This window comes from Taudactylus pleione, unplaced genomic scaffold (assembly GCF_031769625.1).
Source record: "Taudactylus pleione unplaced genomic scaffold, aTauple2 ptg000502l, whole genome shotgun sequence".
Classification (NCBI taxonomy): Eukaryota; Metazoa; Chordata; class Amphibia; order Anura; family Myobatrachidae; genus Taudactylus; species Taudactylus pleione.
In genome coordinates, this window is record NW_028284904.1 from 4982070 (window position 1) to 5008524 (window position 26455).

A 26455-nucleotide genomic window follows, 5' to 3' on the forward strand; every position below is an offset into this window, starting at 1 on the left:
GGCACTGAGAGCCGCACTGGGGGATGGGGGTGTGGCCTGACCACGGGAGGTGTGGCCACACCCCCTTAGGTAAAAAATATATATTTGTGCGGCACTACGCGCTGGGGAGGGTGCTGTGAGCCCCTCAGCCCAGCGCAACACCAGGGAGGGGGACGCGATCAGTGTGATCGCTCCCCCCCAGACATAGCAGTCTCCAACTGCAGCCCAACACACGGCAGCATGTGCAGGGCTGCTGTGAGGTACCAGGGAGGGGGCGGCACCGGACCCGGGCCCTCACCAAGCCTCTCCAGCAAGCCTGAGCCCGAGTAATTAGTACCGGCTCCCCCCCCCATTCTCGGCGCCCCTAGTAGTGTGCACTTCGATGGTGCATAGCCTCATCCTCTCCAGTGTACAGGCTCCACCCCCTGGACTTGCTCATTGTCTTGGCGGCTCTACCTGTAACTTGTAGTTGAACTGATTTCTGCAAACTACAAGAGATCTGTAAGTGAGGCTAAGAACTAACCAACCATTGCTCCAGCTCAGTATGACAGGTCCTGATCCTTTTTTCTCCATCCCAGATCACTGCAGTGAGCATACAGTATATAAATACTAGCTTCACGTTTTAAAGACCACTTTGACTGTTTTCAGCATATAGGGCATTAACAACTTAAATTAAAGACAAAGTTGTCTATTTATTGGTAACTGAAAGCCACGACAGCAAATATTAAGCACATTTTCCCCTGCATGAAACAAATATCTCCTATGCTTGTGCAATGTTCCAGCTGCATGAAAATGCCTGATCTGATTGTATGACAGTGTTAAGAAACCAAATGTGTATTTGAAGAAAACATGCAATTTATTAATACTTGTATCAAGTCTATTCTCTTGTCATGTGCTCCCTTGTAACCTGCATATTGTGTTTTCAGTTCTTATTTTGTGTGTTTCCACATATCTGTGTCCTAATAGTTCTGTATAAATTTGTTTCAAATCATATTTCATTCTCTTTCCCGGCAGTTATCATGTTAACAATTCAGTATTTTTAGAATGAAGAAAACACAATATTTCCATCATATGTTATTGTTATTCTTTTAATGAAATGCCCCAGGAAGCGCAAAAAAAGCATAAAACAAACATATTTTCTCAACTTCAAAGTGTATTGTTAAATAATTTAAAAGGCGCAATATTGTGGCTGATATACTAGTAAATAAATAATTTTGGTGCCAGCTGCATCAAATTGTCCCAGTACCACATACTTACCTACTCTCCCGGAATGGCCGGGAGCCTCTCGAAAATCAGGTGCCGATTCCGGCCCCCTGCAAAAGTATGCAAGACTCCCGGAATGGCTGCTGCCCCCCGCACCCGGTAGCACCCACTTAGTGAGCGGTCCACTGGGGGGGGGGGGGGGGGGGCGATGACGTGCAAATGAATCAGATGAATAATGTCATTATAGCCCCGTCCCCTGCTTTACAGAGCTGGTAATATCTGCATTGTAAAGCAGGGGGGCGGGGCCGCAATGACGCGATCGCCCCGGCATCCTCCGCACCGCCCACTTCAGCCACCCCCAGGCCCACTGCTACACTGACAGAAGGAGGGGGCAGCCAGAAAGTCGGTAAGTATGCAGTATCACCCATGCTGTAACCCATAGCAACCAATCAGCTATGAACTGATATCTGATTGGCTGCCATCACGGAAACAGTCACCAAACAATGATCTTTGGGCCTAAATCAAAAATGTGCGTAAATGCGATATTTACGTTCATCTCCGATGTTTGCAGATCTGCGCATGCGCTGGAGCCGTAATGTGCCTGTGCAGATCTCTGGTCCTGCCATGCTGGTTGCAGTGCCCCAAAAGCCTGCAGTGCGATCGATATGCTGGTGGTGTTTGGGGGAGGTGAGGGGGGAACGTTAAAGAAAACAGGGGCGTATCAGCCTCTTTTCCTGGGCGTGCCGAAGCCAGTGGCTTCATCTTTGTACCCAGCGGCACTGGCCTCAGCAGCATGATGTACCCGCATATCCTGTCACCTGTTAGGCTACTTAGAAGTCCGATGGTTACATCTTGGGACACAGCAGTGAATCAGAGAAGCCGGCAGTGAGCGCCTTTTTACACAAGACGCCTAATGCGGCCTTTGCCTAATATCGCACAGCTGCTGCGTATAAGGACACAGCTGCTGCGCCTTTAGCGTTCATCTCGGAATCAGGCCCATGGTGGCATAAAACTGATTGCAATCCACCAGATTACACCACATCATTGCTCTTAGTTGTATTTCTTTAAAATGTGATAACTACTTTCGAGCAGAGACTGACTACACCCAGGGGTGTAACCAAAAATTTGTCAGGAACATAGGAAAATTTATATTGTGCCCCCAAAGTTTCTAGGGAAGAACACCCCCATCCCCCTCCCCTCACATACTTTTGCTACTCCACTGCTGCCCCCCTTCCTGTGCTTCCCGCTCTGACAGTAAAGGGGCATACACACGAGACGATATCTTTGAATCTTTGAACGATATCTGTATCGTTCAACGATATATCGGTCATATCGTTCCGTGTATACAATGAATGACCAACGATGCACGCTCCCGCTGGACGATAACAATATATTTGGTCGTCCGTACATGCAGGCCAATTTGGACGATATCGTCAACAGTTGGCCTGTTCAGAGATGTGGCAGGATGACTTCACTGAAAGATATCTGTCAGTGCGTACACCCAATATCGTTTGTCCTGCACTACAGAAAGTTCAAGGGAAATCTTTCACCAATATCGTTCATACAGCACATCGTCCCTTGTGTATGCGGCTTTAAGGACATCAGACTTCTCCTCTCAGCGGGATTTCAGTTTGGAGCCAACTGGCGAGTGCGGCATTCTGAGGATACAAGGGGAGGATTTATCAAGCCTACTAATGAGTTAAAGAGTGATAGTGTTGCCCATAGCAACCAACTGAGACCCTGGATCTGCTACTATATATAAAAAGAATGGTACTAATGAAGCACTACACAATCAATGTTTGTATTAGTGTCTTTTTCAAGATACGCCTTCAAGTTGGACTTCTTCAAATACACTCCCCATATTTCAGGAGGCTGCTGGTATTCTCCTGGGAGCAGGGCCGGATTGATGGCCACATGGGCCTGGAGCTGAAAATGACCAAAGGGCCTATTATGAGAAGCAGAGTAGGTGTGGCCAGTGCTGTGTGGGTGTGGCCAGTGCCATGTGGGCGTGTACCCCCTATACTCTCTGCTCCAATGTCTCCCTAAATATGTAAAAGGAAAAAAATCCTTAATTTTGTGAGGTAAATAGAAATACAATTTTACTACTTATGATCTATGGCTGACCGTATGGAGAGCAGATGGCCAGTCAGCATCATGTTGTCATGACAATGGGCCTATTTTTATGTGGAGGCCTGGAGCTGTAGCTCCATCCGCCCCATTGTTAATCTGGCCCTGCCTGGGAGACAGTTGTTGCGGTGTCTCGAATAGTGATAGATTTCATACTATGGGGTCTATGTACTAAGCCTTGGAGAGAGATACAATGGAGAAAGATAAGTCCTAGCCAATCGGCTCCTAACTGTCAGTTTACAGGCTGTGTTTGACAAAATGACAGTTAGGAGCTGATTGGCTTGGACGTATCTTTCTCCATTGTATCTCTCTCAAAGCTTAGTGAATAGACCCCAAAGGGTGAGAATCAAACGCTCTATAGTCTAATAATTTCAGTAATATAATCAAGTAGGTAAGTATTTATTATGCGTACCGCTATTAGGTGGTTTATGAGCACATCAAAATGGGTCTTTCAGGAACCTACAGGATCTTCCCTCATAGCCTCGTTTTCATTAGTGGCAGGTTAGGATTACCAGGATACACCTGAAGTCTTCACCAGATCCCTTATGTTCCTCCCAGTTTGTAAAAGTAGTCTCTCAGTGCAGATTTTTCATGTGGATATAAGAAATATGCGCTCCCATAGTGTAATAGTCTTCTAGTTTTATTTGAACATACCACAAAAAGTAAAATAATATTACATTCAGTTGAAGCAAATTCCAGGAGCAACACAAAAGCTTCAACACGTTTCGTCACTTATGCCCAATATAATAGGCTGGACTAAATAGTATATATACAGTATGTAATAGGATCGGGGTAGGAGGTCCCTCTCCTGGGGTAGTTGGACACCTCCTAGTCCTAACACACAGCAGCCAGGAAAACAGCACACCAGTCCTGGGTTTTCATGGAAGCTAGCCGGAGCTAGTTTTTATTGTGCAATAATAAAAATGAAAATCATAAACATAAATCCTAGCCCATCTGGGCAATAACTTCCCTTTCTCAAAAAATGGTAGAGCGTATTGCCCTCACCACAAACATAGGCATATGCACAGTACTTACAATAAGTATCATACAGTGGCTCTGAACAAGCCTGCCTGCTTGCTCTCCCCAGATGTGAGACCCTGAGCCAAACTCTGACACAGCTTATATGAGCCTCTTCCAGGTGCTCTCAGGCTGAAAGGCCAACACCTGAAATGGCCCTGTGGATGGATCCCTCCCTTCTCTCTCACATCCATGCCACCAGGACTCATTATCCGGCTTTTTCTTAAAGCCCAAAACTCCAATAAAGCAGATACAGAATTTTCCTGGGGGTTTAAAAGTCAGAAACCTTGAACAAATGTACACTCCATTTAGCACTTCACCAGTGCTTCTATCACAAAATATATATATATATATATATATATGCTGGTCTGGCTGGACCACATTTATGGGAACACACCACATTTATGGGAGCATTGTCTATGTGAGGGTCAGCACAGCCATTTGCAGCTTGCCTTGGAAGGCACCCCACTACATAGAAAGCCTTATGACACATTCATGCTCATAGGTGCCGAGTGGGGGGAGTGGATACTAATTACACAGGCCTGGGCTTGTTGGAGGGGCCGGGCAGTGGCCCCGGTCTGCTCACCCTAACCTGTCTGCGGCAGCAGTCTCTCTTCCCAGTCCAGCAAATGCTGCTATGTGCAGGTCATTGGGTCCAGGGAGGCTGCTGCTGCTGAGCTCAGCAGCTGTCTCCTCTGCATGATGTGTGGAACGAGTGATCACACTGATTGGACATTCTCCCCCTGGATCTGTCTCAGTCTGAGGGGCACACTACGGCCCCCTGTGTGGTGCAAAGGGCCACTTCGCAGCTCCAGAATGACTATTCTGTCATACTATTTAGGGGATATGCCCACGTCTGTGCAATTAGGCCATGCCTCCTACAGTACCCCTGCCCAGCACCGCTTTCTATGGTCCTGCTCCTATGGCTAGCATGTGGCATCAGGAGTGCTGGGGGCGTAGAACGCAGTGCATCGGCATAGGCCACCTTTGAGCTGTGCAATGGCACTATTACCTGTAGAAACAGTCACAATGCTCTGGACTCTGTGTTCTTGTGTGCCCTCATTCAGAGGTGGTTTAAGGGAGGAGGGGGGCCCGTGTGCAGGCTCCGATCGGGCCCCCTTCTCTCCAGCAGTGCAGTAGACTCTGGCATTGTGCCACAGTGGATTGCTTATGCACATGTCTCTGGGAATATGGTGCCCGCCCACATTCCCAGGACATCTCTACTGCCATGCGCGAATCACTGAAAAATGGCCCTGGTGGCCATTTTCCTGTTGGTGATTTCTGCAGCCAGCACCACGCCTCGGAGCGGTAAGTATATTTATTTGGGTGCAGGCGGGGTGTGGGCACACCTTGCACCCATTATAGATACATCAGTACCCTCATTTTCTGAGCATGCACAGTGAAGATTCAGGCAAGATACGCTACACTTCATACCATACTGGCCTACACTCTCGGAAGTCGCGGGAGTCTCACATTTTTCACCCCCCTCACCCCTGGAAGTGTATGCAGATCTCCTGCATCCTACCCACTTCCTAGTGAAGCGGGCAGAATAGGGAGATGTAATTGGGAATTTGTGGGTCCACGAGGAGGGGGTGGGGCTAAATGATGCGATTTGCGTATTTGAGCCCCATACCCTCATCGTGGACTTGCGAATCGCGTACTTTCACGAGAAAGGGGCGGGGCCTAATTATGTCACCAGTCCGTCCCACCCCCCAAACTGGCCTGCAGCAGCAGCTCTCCGGGCTGCTCCCGGTAAAGATGAAAGCAAAGTCGATGAGTATGCTTCATACTTACCTACTCTTTGGAGAGGGGTAGGCATCTATCCCACATCCCACCCACTTATCAGTGGACGGGATGGAGAGCCATAATGCTGCAAATCATGGGTATATGGGGAGGGGGGGTGACGCAATTCCATGAGAATTGTGTCATTTTGGCTCCACCACCTCCACCACCAGACCCATGACTCACCGAATTTTGCTGCTAGGAGCACTTTGTCCAGCCCCCTTCAGCCATCAAAAGGGAGAAATCAACTGTAAACAAGTACTGTGTGTTGTACGTTCCACTCTGCTTCAAGTCTATGTGGGCCTGATTCAAAGGTGTACGTTCCACCAACGATGAACATACATCTCTTTGTGCATGTGCAGAATCGGTCTTGCGATCTCACTCGCAGACCCCCCAAGCCGCAGTGTGACTGACATGCTGCGACAGTTTGGGGGTGGAGTGGGAGCATGCATGGTCACTGTTCCCGGAAACGGGGGCATGTCGACCCCATTTTCTGGGAGGGACGAGGCCAGGGTCTGTTGCAGGGTGTGTTTCAGTGGACGCAGATTGCTGGCCTCTTACGTGGCCGGCACCCAGTTAGGCTGTGGGAAGCTTCAGCTCCCGCAGCCTGACCAAAGAAGTTCCGATGGTGATCCCAGCCTGCGACGTCGGTGGCACTGCTGAGATCGCTAATGCAGCAAGGAACTGTCTGACACTTCCTTCTGCATTTGCATCAGAGATGAAATCTCTTCCATCTCTCAATCAGGCCCTGCGTTATTAATGTGGGCGACCCGTGATAACATGATTTGCTTTGTCATTGCTTGTTAGAGAATACCTGCTTTCGACCCGAGATTTCTCCTATTGATTTGGAAGTCTCCCGGACATTCTGGAAGACTGGGAAATGGTAACCTTCATGCTTTGTTTTTGTTTTGTTTTTAAAATTCTTCTATTCCCACAATTTGAATCTCTGTAATGTAATGTATCTCAGTAATGGCTTTAGCACCAATCAGGCAATCGGGGACAGCAGTGGATGATTTTGTTGTTAGGCAGGACTTTGTCTGAAAACACTTGGTGATGGGTGATGCAATTAATGCTAACAGTCCTCTTTAATGAGGTAATTAGAACCATTTTAAAAGTTCTGCTGTGACATCGGATCATCTTCTGTTATTGTTTGTCTCATTATCAGTTTTGTTCTGCGTAAAGCCAGGAACATTCCATGAATGGAACCAAATTAAGAGGATACTTATACAGCTGTTCTACAGGAAGTGGTGTAGAAAGGGGGCGTTGTCCATACCAACCAATTAACCATTTTCTAGTAAAGCTTACAAAATGAAAACAAAAATCTGATTGGTTCCTTTTGGCATCGCCACTTTGTTTACACACAATTACTGATGGAATAGTTTTATAAATGTTTCCATAATGTGTATATGCAGCATACTCGCCTTCTCTCCCAGAGCATCCGATAGGCTCCAGAAAATTGGATGGTGCTCCTGGACGCTGCGGCCACTCACTTCCCGAATTAAGTTGGCGATTCGGGGAGCCATTGAGGCGGTTTTCATTTGATTCTGATAATAGCGACATTGTGTAGCAGGGGCGGGTCCATGATGACGATGTTTCATTTTTTGTTAACTAAATTGTTTTAGCATTAGATGCACCATAGCCAGGGCCACTTTAAGACAGTAGAGGAAAAGGCGTCACTAGGGTTGGTGTCACCTGGTGTGGTAGCTCATGGTGTCACCCCCCCCCGCAATGACCTCCTCCTGTATCACACCACACGGAATCCTTAATGTTTTGTACTAGTTTCACATGTAAATCATAATTCCTGTATATCAGTAAATGCAATACAATATCATATACACAGGTAGAATTAAACAACATTTACATAAGAGTTATGCAAATTAAAATCAACGCCTAAATTATTTTTGCACACTTGCAAGGTATTACGGATATGAGTAAAGGGAAGTGGGTGTCTTTATATTGTGCTGTGGCAGTATTGCGATCCCACACATTTGCATAATTTTGCAAAACTGTGTGAACGATTGCTACCGCATTCGCATTAGTGATCCGTGCTGAATCAGGCCCCAGGAAGGTTTCCCCACTTTTTAATTCACTTCTTGCAGGTCACATTTTGTATAAAATTCAATGATTGCGCTGAGTGAAATAAAAAGTGGCTCACTTTAAAAAGTTGGGGTCCTACTAGACAGTTTCTGGGTCCCATCACAATTTATGCTTCACTGTCTGTAGCACGTAAAAATGCCCCACAGGGCATATTTTGCACTGAGAATGAAAGGGGAGAAGGGGCACAGGGGTAGGAGAGCAGAGTGCAAAGGAGAGCGGAAAGAGAGAGGAGAACTGGAGGCACAGGGCTGGGAGAGACTACACAGGAGAGCAGAAGGGGTACAGACATGGGGAATGGGGGGTGGGAGGGCAGAGTGTAAAGGGGAGGGGGAACAGGGGGCACAGAGGTGGAAGGGCAGATTACACAGGAGAGCAGAAGGGATATAGACATGGGGAGAGGGGAACAGGGGTATGAGGACAGAATACACAGGAGAGCAGAAGGGGTACAGACATGGGGAATGGGGGTGGGAGGGCAGAGTGTAAAGGGGAGGGGGGAACAGGGGGCACAGAGGTGGAAGGGCAGATTACACAGGAGAGCAGAAGGGGTACAGACATGGGGAATGGGGGTGGGAGGGCAGAGTGTAAAGGGGAGAGGGGAACAAGGGGCACAGAGGTGGAAGGGCAGGGTACACAGGAGAGCAGAAGGGGTACAGACATGGGGAATGGGGGTGGGAGGGCAGAGTGTAAAGGGAAGAGGGGAACAAGGGGCACAGAGGTGGGAGGGCAGAGTACACAGGAGAGTAGAAGGAGTGCAGACATGGGGAATGGGGGGTGGGAGGGCAGAGTGTAAAGGGGAGGGGGGAACAGGGGGCACAGAGGTGGGAGGCAGAGTACACAGGAGAGCAGCAGGGATATAGACATGGGGAGGGGGGAACAGGGGGCACAGAGGTGGGAGGGCAGAGTACATGGGAGAGCAGAAGAGGTACAGACATGGGGAGAAGGGAACAGGGGGCACAGAGATGGGAGGGCAGAGTACATGGGAGAGCAGAAGGGGTACAGACATGGGGAGAGGGGAACAGGGGGCACAGAGGTGGGAGGGCAGAGTACACAGGAGAGCAGAAGGGGTACAGACATGGGGAGAGGGGAACAGGGGGCACAGAGGTGGGAGGGCAGAGTACACGGGAGAGCAGAAGGGGTACAGACATGGGGAGAGGGGAACAGGGGGCACAGAGGTGGGAGGGCAGAGTACACAGGAGAGCAGAAGGGGTACAGACATGGGGAGAGGGGAACAGGGGGCACAGAGGTGGGAGGGCAGAGTACATGGGAGAGCAGAAGGGGTACAGACATGGGGAGAGGGGAACAGGGGGCACAGAGGTGGGAGGGCAGAGTACACGGGAGAGCAGAAGGGGTACAGACATGGGAAGAGGGGAACAGGGGGAACAGAGGTGGGAGGGCAGAGTACACAGGAGAGCAGAAGGGGTACAGACATGGGGAATGGGGGTGGGAGGGCAGAGTATAAAGGGGAGAGGGGAACAGGGGGCACAGAGGTGGGAGGGCAGGGTACACAGGAGAGCAGAAGGGGTATAGACATGGGGAGAGGGGAACAGGGGGCACAGAGATGGGAGGGCAGAGTACACGGGAGAGCAGAAGGGGTACAGACATGGGGAGAGGGGAACAGGGGGCACAGAGGTGGGAGGGCAGAGTACACGGGAGAGCAGAAGGGGTACAGACATGGGAAGAGGGGAACAGGGGGAACAGAGGTGGGAGGGCAGAGTACACAGGAGAGCAGAAGGGGTACAGACATGGGGAATGGGGGTGGGAGGGCAGAGTATAAAGGGGAGAGGGGAACAGGGGGCACAGAGGTGGGAGGGCAGGGTACACAGGAGAGCAGAAGGGGTATAGACATGGGGAGAGGGGAACAGGGGGCACAGAGGTGGGAGGGCAGGGTACACAGGAGAGCAGAAGGGGTATAGACATGGGGAGAGGGGAACGGGGCACAGAGGTGGGAGGGCAGGGTACACAGGAGAGCAGAAGGTATACAGAAATGGGGAGAGGGGAACAGCAAGTACAACATCTGAAATACTATTGGATTAATATTGAAATGAGCTATTTGTTTGTTACAAACAAATGGTAATTTCAATACAATCCACTTTTACTTCAGCAAAAAAAAAAAAAGATTTATATATATATATATACACAACTAAAAGACAGACAGTATAGTATGTGTATATGGCAATTAGTAAATAAACAAGTCTGTAGAATACATACTATTAGTATCTTCAATCCACACTGGCAATGGTAGGCAGCTGAGCCAGCCAGGACTGAGCCTGCACTGGGTGTGCGCGCACTTGAATGCAGGATTGCAAGTCAGGTGACAGGTCCTCCTCCCTCTTGCCAGAGCGCTCAGTCTCCTCTCCTCCTCCTTCTCCCTCCAAGAATGACCAGCGCGGAGCCGGCGTGCCACACCGTGCTTGATGACGTCATCGCGGCGTGACGTCACCGCGGCCGGCGTCCACACACAGAATGTACGGACCCAGCAGCGGTATGCAAAGGCAATGTGGGGTTGTCATTGCAGAGAGAAGAGTCGGCGGTGGTGTTCGATTGCGGCTGCGGCGCTTTGTGGGGGGCCGGAGATTGTGAAAGGGGATGCGGACACGTCTGTGGATGGGGGTGCGGGTGTGAGTGCAGCTCTTTTTAGTGTCACCCCTTGAAGGGTGACACCCAGGTGCGGGCCGCACCCCCCTAGTGACGCCACTGAGTAGAGGACTCAGAGCTAAGATCACATGGCCAAGCCCCTGAATACTCAATCTTGCTACAGTATCGTAAATATAGAGTGCCCCAAGTTTTCTTCAGGCAGCGGTACATTGCCACTCATTCACGTAATGGGCATGATTCAGAGGTGCATGCAATTTGAACGCAATATCGATATTCACGTCATTGAGTGATTATTTGCTACTGCACATGTGCAAAAAGTCCTGAAAACCCCTACGGTGCATGCGTTAAAGTGTATTTGCAAAGATTCTATTGCGATTGGGACAGACGGTATCCGATATGGGGCGGCAGAGTGATGGGCGTTCCTCGATGGTGCTTGGAGGTGACCTGAAGTGAACGCAAAAAAAAATGTTCCATGGGCGTGTTATGGGAGTGTCGCAGGCGTGTCAGTGAAAGCGGCTGCAGGCTCAGGTGCAGAGACGCAACCACAGAGGCCATGTTCAGATGGAGACACTGCATCTGCCATAGCGCTGGTGCAAGCGTCGGTGGTGCAACGATGGTGACACGTCAAGAATCACCGGCGGTGTTACTGTGTGGCGGGTAACTGAAAGCGGGCGTTTTGGGGCTTGCTCAGTCAGACGCAAACTACCGCATTAGGAGAAGGCTGATACTAACATTTGCATATCGCAGCCGTGACTCTGCAAACAGATGCACCAGTGAACGCAGGAGTGTTCACCTCGCAGGACCAATGTGTGAGGGTTCTCTGCCATTTTAGACTTTGGAATAGGGTGAGAATAAGGTACATTATAAATAAACAGGTCTCACAGCAAAATGATGGTGGAGGACCTAACTACCCCTGTTGCCTTTCCCCTTAGTGGTATCCCAGCAAGCCCTCATCTGTTTGAGGACACAGCCTCTTTTGGAAGACATGGGGGACTGTAGCAGAAACATTTGGACTGTCGGCAGTTATGTGCTGGCTGGAAAGGGGGAGGGGGGAGGACTCTATTGCAAAAGAAAAACCTATTTGTTCTTCTACAGAGTTCTAAATAAAAGGAGAGCACAGAGCTACATCATCATTTATATAAACAAGTCTCTCCACGCCCTAATACATACACTAGAATTGTGAGGAGTTTCCCACCACCTCCAGCACCTGTACTCGTTACAGTATATCTGCCATGCTGGGGGCCCCGGAGTCTCATGGGGCAACTTCATGTTGTGAGGCTGACCGTTAGATAATGGAAGGTGGAGGTAGGGCCACTGAGAGGCCCTTAAGCCACTGATTCTGTTGCTGTCCCATTCCAAGCCTAACCCTAACCTTCCCCGGGAGGCTACCTAACCCTAAGTTCCCCCGGGGTCCCTAAACCTAACCCCCCTATCCCCAGCTAAGTGTATACTCACCTCCGGCAGAGGACGATCGGTCCGGCGTCCTCTCAGTGTTCCAGTGTCGGCATTAACATAGGCTTCGGTATTTTGATGCCTATGTTAAATCCCTTGCCGGGATTACAGTGTCAGGATGGAGACCGGCATCCATGCAGCCGCCGGACTCATAACTACAACCTTTGTGCACAGGTGACTTAAATAGTACCTCAGTCTATTGATTTATCCATCTGTGCTCAACCATGGATATCCTTAAAACCTGGGGCCTGATTCAGACCCATTCGCAATCGGCTGTCCGCTCGCAAGTGGGTCGATGGTGTGCACTGCGCATGCGCACGACGGAGGGAGCTCCGTCGTGCGCATGCGCCAGACGCGACGAGCGAAGGACTTTCCTTCGCTCGTTGTGTTTGATCAAAGGGGGCGTGCTGTCGATGTTGATTGACAGCACGCCCCCTTTGGTGGGCGTGCCGGGGGCGTGCCTCCCAGACGGGGGCGTTCCCAAGGGAACGCCTACCGTCAGAAGCCGGCCCACTGACATCACTAGTGATGTCAGTGGGAGTGATTTTGGCTCTGATAGAGCCAAAATCACTCCGGGCCTTGCGGTTGAGAAACTCAACCGCAGGCTCCGGCTCGCAGTAGCGATGGTCAAGACCATCGCGGCCATCAACCTGCACGCTCGTATAGGCTGTGGGTGGTGACCCACAGCTATACGAGCGTCCAGGAGGACGCTCCATAATTATGGAGGACGGCCCTCATTCAGAGCGTGCGCTCTGCTCAGAGCGTCCGGCTCTGAATGAGGGCCCTGGACCATTAGGGTGCCTTGAGGACCGAGATTGTGAATATGTGGCATAGACTGTGGTGGTGGTGGTGATGTGCCTACCTTCCATTGGTGTGTTCATCCTTTCTAGTCTTTTTATTGAGGGAGGGGTGATTAGGGGTGACCTAGGCACTGCCCTGGGTGATATGGCACACCCCATTGTGATGTGGCCACGCCGCCGCCTGGAGTGTATCCTAATCCCAAAGATCTAAATGTTGGGATGAATAATCAATGATGGGTCAAAGTAGGAGCATAAATGAGCTTTTCCCCTCTCATGCAATGATACCAGTCACTAATTACACAACCCGCATTGAGAGCACTTTGCACTTCACATTATCTCCTTGTCTCAAACCATCTCCTGTCTCCGTCTCTGTTCTTGTCCCTGTATTAATAAATTGCATGTTGGATTTGTTTTTGCTTGCTGACCGCTCGCTTGTTTCCCTGTTTTTTGTTTTTATGTTTTTTTTTTAGTAAGCCAACCGATCCGTGCGCTTGGGAGAAACACAGATAAACTTGTCATAAGCGCTAACTTGTCTGTTTACCCAGCATACAGTAAATCCTGTGGTCTCGGAAGTAGTTCTGCGGTGATGCAAACTGAGACATATCTGGGCCACCTACAGTTCTGTCACATGGAACAAAAAGTCAGGTTGAATACAAAAATGTAATTTCTTCTTCGGTATTTGGAATGTAACGAGGCAATAGCAAGGTAGATTTACAAATTCAGAAATCAGGGATCGGGTAGGTCTTTGGAGAGAAGACTCAGAGACTTTATTAGATTCTGACAAAGCGGCTACACATCTGAACTCATTCTGTTCCTCCGCTAGCAATAGTTATTTTGGGGACTCTGTGGGGAAATAATTATTCTCGCCTACCTTTGGGCCATTTGAAAAGTGCAGCACAGAAAACCCCTGTGAAATTTATGTGAAATGTATTTTTCACCAACGTATGACTGTCAATTGCAGAGGAAGCTAGTCTGGCGGCCATCTCGCCGTGCATTTTCTTTTGTTCTCCAAATCAATATAATCTGTATTAATGTGGGACAACCATAGCATCAATAAAGTTATTTTAATTTTACAATTTTTATTTAATTTTTTTTATGAAAAGGACACTGCTTGGATGAGCCTCATTTCAAACACTGGGCCTGATTCAGACCCGGACGCTATTTGCGTCCGCTCACGGGCTAACAGGGGCCGGCTATTTAAATCATGTGCTCGCACTGCGTCGCGTAAAGCCGCCCACTAAGTAATAGCGAGCGGCCGCACTATGCGCTCGCACCTGTATAAAGACGCCCCTTTGCCACTCGCAACACACGTCATCTCCTGCAGTTGTAGGATTAATCGGGAACATCGAGAGCCATCGGAGCTGCTCGCAGCGCTTGCGGGAGCCTTTTCCCACCACAACATTGCGAGCAGTTCAGGCTAAAATACAACCCAGTCACGTGTGTAATGACGCTACTTTGCTAATTATGCACACCCATTAAACGCCGTTCTGATGGTCGGGCACACCTGCGTTCGCACAACCACACCCCCCTTTTCAAGCACCTTCCCCTGTTAACACCCACAAACAGCACTATCTGTCACTCAAAATAGCGGCCCGACTGCGGGCTACGGGCGAGCACTTTCCCATCACAGAGACTCATATGCATGCGCAGATTGCGACAAATCGCTCAATGCGAGCGAGCGCAGCATAGCATCCGGGTCTGAATCAGGCCCACTGTCCTAAGTTCAAGACAAAAAAACTTTATTCATGCTTTGACAGTCTTACATTGATACAGAATGAAATTGCTTTCCAGAACAATAAAGCAGAATTAATTGGATGAGGGGGCTAAAGGGACCTATTTACTAAGCCTTGGATGGAGATAAAGTGAACTGAGATAAAGTACCAACCAACCAGCTCTTATCTGTCATTTTTCAAACAAAGCCTGTGACATGGCAGCTAGGAGCTGATTGATTTATCTCCGTTCACTTTATCTCCATCCAAGGCTTAGTAAATAGACTCCAAAGACAGCCATAGAGGCAAATGGGGCACTTGTCGCTATTAGGCTTTCTAGTGAGTGTAAGGTGTCCTGATTCACCTGGTGCCCTAGAAAGATTAGAAAAATTCATGATAAATAAAAAAAAAACACATGAGAAAGAAGAATACTATATACTAAACTATATATAAAATAAAAATAAAGATAGTGTAAACATTTTTTTATAACTTTCTTTCTCAATTAGTTATTAAAGTACTGTACTGTTAAAATGTCTTACAAGACAGGGAATTAGTGATAAATATGTTTTAATTTAAATTTTTTACATTTTTCATACAGTAGCAACTTCAAAAAGTCCATAAAAATCTTTGTGGGCAAATTTCAGTGTCTGACAATCGTTTTGATAGTTCCCAGATTTTACTTGCTACAATCCGCTCTTATGGTGCGTACACACGGTAAGATTAAAATGCATGATATGAACGATAACAATATCGATCATATCGATATCGATGTCGATCATCCAGCACACCCGGGAGATCGTTCAACGGTATCGTTATCATTGACGATTGTCCCGTGTGTATGATCCATAAGTGAGTGAGACATACTAAATTAGTTTATATCCTAATAACCATTTTCCTGCAAAATTGGACATCACTCAGTAGTCAGTGAAACAAAGCTGGGAGGATTATTTTATTTTGCACATTTTTATTTTTCAGAGTTTACAATTAAACAAAGATAATTATCACAAATTAGGTAGTTTGTTGGCCTCAAGTCTCTATACAGTAGTAAAAGAGGAGGAAATTAGGAAAATAATTTGTATTCGTATAGGCATAATAATGATATTAAGAAGCAGGCTGATGATATACGTCTACATATCTGAATCACGGTAGGTGTAGAGCACCTTAACAATTAATAGTCATAAAATGGAATGAAATCAAATTTATGGCAGAAAAATATATATATATTTTTAAAAAAGTAATGCAGTTGGTTTCAATAATTACTCATTGTAACAGTAATTGTCCATTTGAGAAAAAATAAAAATCAGATTTCTTACTCCAATAATACCAGGCTCCTTATTGACCACTGATAAAACAGTAAATCAGAACCGTCCACAAAATTTGAAATAAATCCCAGTTTATTCATTTCCCGATTTACGACAAGTTGTTCTGTGTTTTCTGTAGGTGAGTTTCTAAATGGTCTCCAGCTGAATATAGAAATTATTTTATCAATGTTCCAAAACTTTTTAGTTTTATTAAATGACTGATGAACGTGATTATCTTATGCCATATCGCTTGGAATGAATAGATGACTTGCAAGCTGCTCCTATTAATAATAGGCAATATGTTTTCTTCATTCATCTTGTACATATTGATTTAACGTCAAATGTCATATTGTGGGATATCAAGCCTTCTAACTAGGTTTATCCTAGCTAAAAGCGACTCGACTTCAAGTTATGATGAATTTAATGTATTTGTTACTACTGTAAATTTAATTAAAAAAAAAAAAAGACGTTGTCGTAGGCTCACTTATGGAAGCAGCTTGTATTTCATCTTTAAATATAATTTTACACACTGAAATATAATTTAATAAAGTGTCTTTAGAGCAAATCTGGGGTTCAACATGTGTTGTGTTCTCACCTTATGGCTTATTCTATACTCTCCCCTAATTAGAAGGTAAGAACTTAACTTTGTGTTTGGGATAATTTTCATCACAGAAATTTTAAAGGGTATCAGGACTATATATCTACAGTAAAAAGGTTGACAATGTCTAGACAGACCCCAGATGTTAGACAGACAATAGGTCAACACGGTGAAGGGGTCAACAGGGACAAAAGGTCGACACACTAAAGGTCAACATGGAATAAGGTCGACAGGCACAAATGGTCATCTGGGTCAAAAGGTCGACCCAAACATGGTCAACACACAAATGGTCAACAAATGAATTTTTTTTTTTTTGTTAGGGTTAGGTACTTACCGGAGGGTTAGGGTTAGGCACTAGAAGGTACAGTTATGGTTAGGGTGAGGTTTAGGGTTGGGCACCAGGAGGGACGGTTAGAGTTAGGCACCAGGAGGGTTAGGATTAGGCACTAGAAGGTAGAGGTAGGGTCAGGCACCTACTCTGATGGTTAGGGTTACGCACCAAGGGGAGGGTTAGGGTGAAGATTTGTGTGTCGGCCATTTGCACCTGTCGACCTTCCCCATAGACCTTTAGTGTGTCAACCTTTTGTCTCTGTCGACATTTTGTCCGTCGACCTATTGTCTGTCTAACATCTGGTGTCGGTCTAGACATTGTCGACCATTTAACTGTCTATTATACCACATCCTTTTAAAGGTGCACTACCACCTAAAATGTTCCATTCCCGCCCCTATCTGGGGCACCAAGGGCTGCTTCGCTTTTCATTTTTCCAAAGGGCTGTTTCTCAAGCAGCCCGGGAAAATTCCTGGAGGAGTGGGGAAGGGCGAGTGAGCTGGAAGACCAAGAAATTTAGAAGTTGGTACTCACCAGAGTTTACTTTAAGTTTCAATGCCCTTGTGGTAATAGTCCTTAAAAGCATATGGGTAACCCCAAAAAACATAAACTAATAAAAAACAAAGGCCCTCATTCAGAGCCGTACGCTCTGAGCAGAGCGCACGCTCTGAATGAGGGCCGGGCTCCATTTTCATGGAGCGTCCTCCTGGACGCTCGTATAGCTGTGGGTCACCACCCACAGGCTATACGAGCGTGCTTTTTGATGGCCGCGATGGTCGAGACCATCGCGACCATCGAAATTGCGAGCCGGAGCCTGCGGTTGAGGTTTTCAACCGCAAGCTCCGGAGTGATTTTGGCTCTATCAGAGCCAAAATCACTCCCACTGACATCACTAGTGATGTCAGTGGGCCGGCTTCTGACGGGAGGCGTTCCTGTGGGAACGCCCCCATCAGGGAGGCACGCCCCCGGCATGCCCACCAAAGGGGGCGTGCTGTCAATCAACATTGACAGCACGCCCCCTTTGATCGGACACAACGAGCGAAGGACTTTCCTTAGCTCGTCGCGTCTGGCGCATGCGCACGACGGAGCTCCCTCCGTCGTGCGCATGCTCAGTGCATAACATCGACCCACTTGCGAGCGGACAGCCGCTCGCGAGTGGGTCTGAATCAGGCCCAAAGTGCAGAGGGACACTTATAAGCCAATAAATTAAAATCCTATAAAAATACTTTAAGGACATTTTATTAAAACAAACAAAAAAAATGTTTGGCCCATTTGTAAAAGCCTGCGAGTTGCAGGAACAGCGTGATTGCAGTGATTTAGCGCGTACATTTAAAGAGCTAATAAAAGTCAAAACAAGGAAGGTTTTGCCTTTGACATTGTTGGCGTTTCTAATCTAGTGGCTAAAACGTCTAAAAACACGCTGGCGCCTGCAACCCAGGTGATATTACATCCGGGCCCCCGTGTGCTTTGCATTTGCATGCTCTGTGACATCCGCTTGCACCCCCCAATATTCGTGAAAGTATCTTTTTTGTGTTGTGTTTCGTTGACCTATTAATTTAATGTTTTGCTTTGTTCTGGTGAATTTCAGGGAATGTACCCAGCCAAAATAAAAAAGCTTTTAAGCAGCGCCTCCTCAAACTGTTACCGTGCTGCGGTGCTAACGTCACGCCCTCAGTCAGTGAAAGCAAGTGAAACCTTTCTCATATTTATTCTGTGTTTGTGTTTTACAGTTATCGCCGTGTGTATTGCATGATATTGAAAGTGTGCTCTATAGCGGAGGCAGACATCTTTTGGGCTGAACCAATATTCCAAAACATACAGCCTATCGGGTCACAATAGTGTAATATCCCTCATTAGCTAGCAATTTGCACTGATTAATGAGAGGCATAGAGGATCACCAGTATTCTCCAGCTACATCCAAAAGGGAGTGATGGACTTTTCTGTGAGGAACCTACAAGACATTACTCCTGGAATGCATTATAGTATATGTTTGGTGCATCCTGGCGCGAGTACAGAGAATGTGTTTATCATAGAGATTAATATTTATTTATATACACTGTTCCTCATTTATGAAATGTACCACAAAATGCCTTAGTGTGGCACGAGCTCCCCCTGGTGGTCTGCTCTGCAAACATCAAGGAGCAGGTCTCTGCTCTCTGACCTGTGTCTGCAAACTAGAAGTGTGCCTAGGTGTTCTGGACCCAAAGGCACAAGATACATCCTATTAAAAGTTTAAGATCAGACTTGAACCTCAAGTCTTTTTACAGAGTGGAAATGGCCCAGCGGCCCTCCACACAGAGGATAATGCCCTAAAAATACGCCGTTCACAGACATATCGCGTCGGCTCTGCAGCACAGCCGATGGCCGATATATCTGCAGATACAGTATATTGGCTCATCATGCAGTGTGAACGGGTGGTCAGCAGACCGCCCTTTTACTTGTTGCAGAGACCGCTGGTGACTGACATCACAACTAGGCGGGCACAAGCAACTGCCCGCCCAGTTGTGACATCAAGCACGACACTTCCGGCCGATTGGTCAGCGATCGAGCTGACGATTGGTAAGTGTGTATGGCCGATCCGTTGTCCTAGTGCAGTGTTGACTAACCTTGACACTCCAGCTGTTATGGAACTACATAACCCAGCATGCACTGCTAGAGTTTTGCTATTAATGCATGCTAACACTGTGGCAGGGCATGCTGGGATATATAGTTCCACAACAGCTGGAGTGTCAAGGTTAGCCAACACTGTCCTAGTGTGTACCCACCTTAAGTCTCCTGGAAATGTTAAGGGGCCTATCCATTACCCGACTTTGTGAATAATCCGACCAAAACCAGGACATTTTGGTCGCATTGCTCGCAAAGTTGGGTAATGGATAGCCGGCAAGGACCAGTGATGCGCGTGCACTCTGGGACCTTGCCGTCCCCGACTATCTACTGAACATGCCCATCAACCTGACGACTCTCGTCAGGTTTGGCATGTTCAAAGATAGGAGATCGGACTCTTGCACTGAATGATGTTCAGTGCGGGCACCGCACCTCGGCGATCTGAAGGTCTGAACGCTAGACGTTCAGTCTTTCAGGTCGCTTAGTGGACAGGCTCCTTTAGAAATGATTACAGTGTAGATATTTGGTCAATGTCGACATACTGAACGGAGACATAATTACTGAATACCTCATTCATGAAGTTCAATGGCTAACACAGAAAATGTAACAATGAGACACAATAAAAAAATAATTACAACACAAAGCTTAGACATTGACACATTCAAATACTATTCATATATCACGAAACTTTAAAATATTACCTTTGGAACCAGTTTTATTTTTATTCCAATTAAAGTTATGTATAAAATATTTTATCACAAAAATAAACTGACAACGTCAATAGTGGAAGTAAGTTAATGAAAAGCTTTTTTTTAGCTCACAGAACTTTTCGTTTTGTTCTATGTCCAAAATTGTCACCTTTTCGTACTGTAAAATGTCAATTTGTTGACTTTATTAAAATGGAATTTGTTAGCTATACTAAGCACACGAGACTACAAATTAGCTAACATGAAATCAGGCTAGGCTTCAATCTCATTTAGTGCTGGATTCATTCCCTGGCACCATGTTTCAGAGGTGTCGTATTCTGGGTCAAACTGGTCATGTTACAATTTACTTGTTTACCGCGTTCGCTGGCACACACACCATGAGGTTTAATCATGGTTAGAATACAAGCCTGCGTAATTCCTCCAGTACAACTACATAATAGTGTACTGTGCGCCGGCACGAAAATTAATACGTAAAACGAACCTGACGTTGATAAAATAGCGTCTTCATAGACATTGATGAACGTGCGTTCTGTGACATCTGAGAGATCTCCATTTAAACCCACTCAGTTCTCTAGTGCCAGAGCAATAGGTCACGTTAGGGTTCGTTGTGGTTGTCCTGTATAACCTTCTGATATTGACCCGACTCGTTCTTGTCACTGGCTATTTGATGATGACCCTGTCTCAGGCTGGTTACGTGTTCATGACTGTTAATGTCGGGCTAGCTGTGGTGGCAGCCACCTGCAGGTTCCTTAAGTCGAAGTCCATCTCTCCCTTATAGGTGTCACTGAATCGGTTATTTGGCCAGTTTGGGTGTGGCTGCCCTCAGGGACTTTGAGGGAGATTTAGCTAACAGTTCTTCTGAGGACAAGTGAAGGTGTCGCCCTTTAGCAAGCAATCAGCTTCTAGCTATCATTTCATAGAATGTACTAGGTATATTATAGGTGGGATCTAATTGGCTACGATTGGCAACGCCTCCACTTGTCATCTCTAGAAGGTTGGATAATTCTTCATCCAAAACTATGTGCTGCCTGCAAGAGTACGAGGTTGTGAAGTCCACTATATCACTATGGGGGAGATGGACTAAGCCTTGGAGAGAGATAAAGTACCAACCAATCAGCTCCTGTCATTTTTCAAACACAGCCTGTAACATGACAGTTAGGAGCTGATTGATTGGTACTTTATCTCTCTCCACTTTCTCTCTCCAAGGCTTAGTACATCTACCACTATGTAATGCAAACTTGCCAACTCTCCCGATTCAGCCGGGAGTCTTCCGGAAATCGAGTGACGCTCCCGCCCCACCGGAAAAGTAGGCAAGTCTCCTGCCGCCCGCCAACCCCCCTGCAATTTGCAGACAGACTCCAGCAGTGGGGTGGGCAATTATAAGATTTGCGCAGCACCCCCTGGACTGGCCGGCAGCTCTCCGGAGACATTGCAATGACGGCCTCCTTTCGGAGCCCGTGACCTTGCATGGTCGGGTGATACATCCAGCCAGTATGATCGCATTTTGTAATGCAATCATGGGCGTTGTTACTGCGCGTTGCAAAAGCGATCATTAATAAATGGGCCCCTTTGTCATTCCAGCTGGGATCCAACGCTCATTCAGCCATTGACTTGGATCCCATAACTGGGAATGAGTTGCAGGTTAGCCAGTGCCTGTAATCTCAGGTTTCCAAATAAATGTAAAAAAAAGAAATTCTAAGGACATTAGCAAATTAGATGTCAATTAGTCATTCCACGACCGTATAAATAGTTACATCGGGCCTCATTCAGAGTAACACACACTGCGGATGGATCTTTAGCGAGGAGCACACGCACCGCGGCCTGCCCACGTAACTTGCCTGCGTCTAAGTTGCTTCTCGGTTACGGATGAATGAGCGTTGCTGGGTGACAGTGGGGGCGTTCGCGCATGGAAGAAGCGTCCCATGGGCATAGCGCTTTGATTGGGTTGCGGGCTAATGAGGGGGTGCACGTATGCAGAGACGCATCTGATTTGAGTCGGATGACATGCCACAGGGATAGGGCTGGTGCAAATGCATACAATAATGATAGCTTTCGTAAGCGGAGGGCTGGGAGGCGGTGTGCGGTCGCATAGTATATACAGGCAGGTGTTGCCGTTGGTTTCCAGAATCGCGGACACTTTAGGTGCGACTCAGAATGAGGCCCAATATCTGTACTGATTTATAGTTGTTGGAAACTGGAACTGTATTCACATTTAAACAAGATCTTTCATGAAGCTTTTATTTTCTCCAAGGCACAGCACAGCAGAGTGTGACAGGTAACTCAATCAGCATGACCTCATCATAGTGAGCTGATGGAATGAACAATGAACTCATAACAGTTTCTATGAACGTCTTATACTATAATAAGCATCCATCTATCTAAACAATTATCATCTGATTGGTTAAGCTAGTACCCCTAAAAGGTCAATTTTACTAGCATTAAGCAATCATATGTACGATTCATGCATGTGCGCTAACCATGGTCACTAAGCTCTGCTAATCTTTACACTCAGTTGATTATTTGTTTCTTTTAATAAACTATCTCAAACAACTTTTGCAGGTGTTTCTTTCTCTAAAAATTCCATACAATTCACATAAGCCTTAGACCTTCTTTTTAAATCCGCGTCAGCTGTCGGAGTGAAATGGTCGACCCAGGTTGTGTGTCCCGGGATCTCGACTCTGGTCGAGACCAGGGTTATTCCTGGGACTGACCCAGATCGGCTGCGGTGTGAAAGGGGCGACCCAGGTTACTCAACCCGGGTTGCAGTAAAAGCAACTCATTGGTGGCTGAGGAGCGCTGGGAAATGATGTCATCTCCCAGCGACAGAGCAGGCAGCCTGTAACCTCCACTTCTGATGAATAACGCCTTTGGCAGGGCAGAAACGAGTGCAGTGTGAAAGGGGACGACCCGGGAATAACTCCGGTGTGAGGCCCGATATGAAAGGAGTGTGAGCAGCCGTAACACGACTTGATTTGGCCTGAAAGTGCTGTAACTGTAATCAAACTTAGAGTAAAATATAAAAATTATGATTTATCATCTGTAACGATCCATTGTTTTTTATTTGTAAGAAAGTGACACACAAACCAAAGTCACGTGCAGTGTGCTCCCCAGAAATTTTTTCCTGCCTGGTGGCATCAAGAAGTAGCCGGGTGGGGGCCTTTACAATTATGCGCGCGCCGGGAAAACGGGTATCTCCCTTACCATTCCAGCCCGACAGGTCTCAGGCTGCTCCCCCACTGGTGCTCAGTCAATAGTACCCATTATGCAGTGCCCCCTGTAGTTATCCCCATATACAGTGCCCCCTGTAGTTTTCCCCTTTATGCATTGCCCCTTGTAGTTTTGCTTTGCCCTTATGCAGTGCCCCCAGGCTGAAGTAGTGCCCCTATGTAATGCCCCCAGACTGGTCCCTTATGTAGTGCCCACAGGCTTAAATAGTGCCCCAGACTGGCCCCTTATGCAGTACCCCCAGGCTTAAATAGTGTCCCTTATGCAGTGCCCCCAGGCTGGCCCCTTATGCAGTGCCCCCAGGCTTAAATAGTGTCCCTTATGCAGTGCCCCCAGACTGGCCCTTTATGCAGTGCATCCAGGCTTAAATAGTGTCCCTTATGCAGTGCCCCCAGGCTGAAGTAGTGCACCTATGTAGTGCCCCCAGACTGGCCCCTTATGCAGTGCCCCCAGGCTTAAATAGTGTCCCTTATGCAGTGCCCCCAGGCTGGCTCCTTATGCAGTGCCCCCAGGCTTAAATAGTGTCCCTTATGCAGTGCCCCCAGGCTGGCCCCTTATGCAGTGCCCCCAGGCTTAAATAGTGCCCCTTATGCAGTGCCCCCAGGCTTAAATAGTGTCCCTTATGCAGTGCCCCCAGGCTAGTCCCTTATGCAGTGCCCCCAGGCTTAGATAGTGTCCCTTATGCAGTGCCCCCAGGCTAGTACCTTAGGCAGTGTCCCCAGACTGGTCCTGGTCCCAGCCCAGAACTTATCTTAACTTGCTCGCCGCTCACGCTCCCACTCCCGCGCTCAGACTGGATCTAACTAGATCCAGCAGGCGCACGGGGCAGGCTCCTCACGTCGTTGGTGACATCATGATGTCACTCGCGCAGTGCATCACTGGGAACGCTTGCCTCTGAAGCGATCGGAGGCCCCCCTAGCCTCCGGTCACTTCAAAGGCCAGCGTTCCACAGTAGGGGTTGGCGGGGAAAGTGCCGGGCGGTAGGCTGTTTCTGCCGGGCGATGCGCCCGCAGAAAACAGCCTGGGGAGAACACTGACGTGTAAAATGCGTGGAAGAAGGATACAGCTTTCCGACACCTTTTATTCACACCTAGGGGTCTGACAGCCAAGAAAATTTAATTTTGTTTATTATACTGGGTATTTTGTAAATCCCATATGTGCAGTATTGTCACAGGATCACCCAAAAAGATAATAAAGTAATGAAAAAAAATATGTTAAAAAAATGTAAATATCATCACCAAGTATTCGTTCCCTTGGTTCAAAAATGAACCACATCAGGAACCTATAACCTATTTATCCTACTAGTTGAGAAGGGGCAATGGGCAGCAGGTTTGAGGTCTTGCCAGATTTTCAATGGGCTTAAGGTCAGGACTCATGACATGTCAGTTTAGACCAGTGGTTCCCAACAGGTCATGCATTCAGGATTTCTATTTGTGGAAACAAGTGGGATAATTAGTGACCAAGCAGAATAGATGAACTCACCTGCGCATGACCTGTTGGGGCACTTGAGGACTAGAGTTAAGAACCACTGGGCTAGACCACTCCATTGTTGCATTTGCTGGCTGCTTTATAGCACACAGTGTGTCAGTGCTGCCTGGAGTCCTCACATCACATAGGTGGTCGGAATGTAAAGCTCTTCAATCAGCTCCCAGTTCCTATCATCCCAGCAGCTTTTCCTTGACATGGTGGGAGGCACCAGTAAACTCATGGCATGGGAGCAGTTCTTTGTCACACACAACATTAAAGTTTTTTCTACGTATTTAACATCAGCAGTTATTCAGGGGTACCGAGACGGGCAGCCTCTCTGGGAGGGGTCAGGTGGGGTTCCAATCACTTTCCCCCCATTCATGGCCCCCTCGGAGATGATTTCTGGGCTGGGGAAAGCAAACGCAGTAGTAGTAGCGTCAAACATTTCGGAAAGGGCAAAAAGGTGGAATATTAGATCGTCAGGGGCTATGAGACGTTAGAAGGGCCCGCGTACTGGGGGGGGGGGCGCTGCTGTGCCCCTTCATGGAGTATTTCCCTATGATTCTCACGGGTGTGGTATGACATGTTGACATGGTTTGAAACCCTGGCTGCTGATGGTCTAAAGCATTCCTGGCTGTAGTGGCCAAGTTGCCGGCCGCCCCACCGATCCCAGTATAATGCGTATAGTGGACGGACCTCTGCCCACTATGCCAAAAGAGTAAAAAAAATAAAACATATATATACTGTACATGATTTTCACATAAACCTGAACTTTTAGCGATTTATCACCGTATTACAAAATGTACCATGTATGGGAAGTGTTTTATCTTTTCCAATGAATAGGTTGGTGCAGATTTCAGGTAATTTTGCACACAGGAATGGCCAGACACGGCAAGGAACGCCCATATAAGAAATGCACCCTCTTCATGCCTTTATCTCATTAAAAAAAATCTTATATTTGCGCTGCTCAACATAACTGTGGTAGGAATTCTTGTACTGTATATACCCATTATCCAGGACAAACTTCTGCTTCTCAAACTGAGGTGCCATGGCAGGGAAATAAGTACATTTGACCCAATTAAGAAGCCTATTGGGTCTGAACTTTATTTGTGCTTTGGAGCAGCCATTTTGTTGATCGTTATTGACCTCCACTGTGTTTCTGTCACCATCTGTTTGTCTTTCTGCCAATAAGTGATTGGTCTTCCCCTGATTGGCATTCATTTGCTGCAGACTGGCATAGGCCCTGCTGCAGGTGGGCAATAATGTTTCCATAGGACAGAAAAATAGCATTTGTACAGAAATAGTCATTTCCGCATGTCTGTACCATCCACCCTCTGTGAGGGAATAATCTCAGTGAGGCGAGGAACATGAGAGCAAGACACAGGAAAACTTCTAAACATAGCCCTTGGCTGTACACAACGCTGATGCCGCCGCAGCTCCGAATTTTTGCGCAGCAGCTGTGCA

General features: G+C 47.3%; 1 protein-coding gene across 4 annotated transcripts in view; it reads left to right on the forward strand.

Annotated features, from left to right (window-relative positions):
- KCNIP2 (potassium voltage-gated channel interacting protein 2) overlaps positions 1–26455 on the forward strand; it is a 507168-nt gene that overhangs the window by 432551 nt on the left and 48162 nt on the right. Inside the window, exon 2 of one of the 4 annotated variants that reach the window (XM_088449952.1) lies at positions 18577–18672. The exons of the other annotated variants lie outside the window; for them this stretch is intronic. Coding sequence (XP_088306078.1) covers positions 18577–18672 — 96 coding nt within the window. The remainder of the gene's footprint in view (positions 1–18576; positions 18673–26455) is intronic. 4 annotated transcript variants of the gene reach the window in all.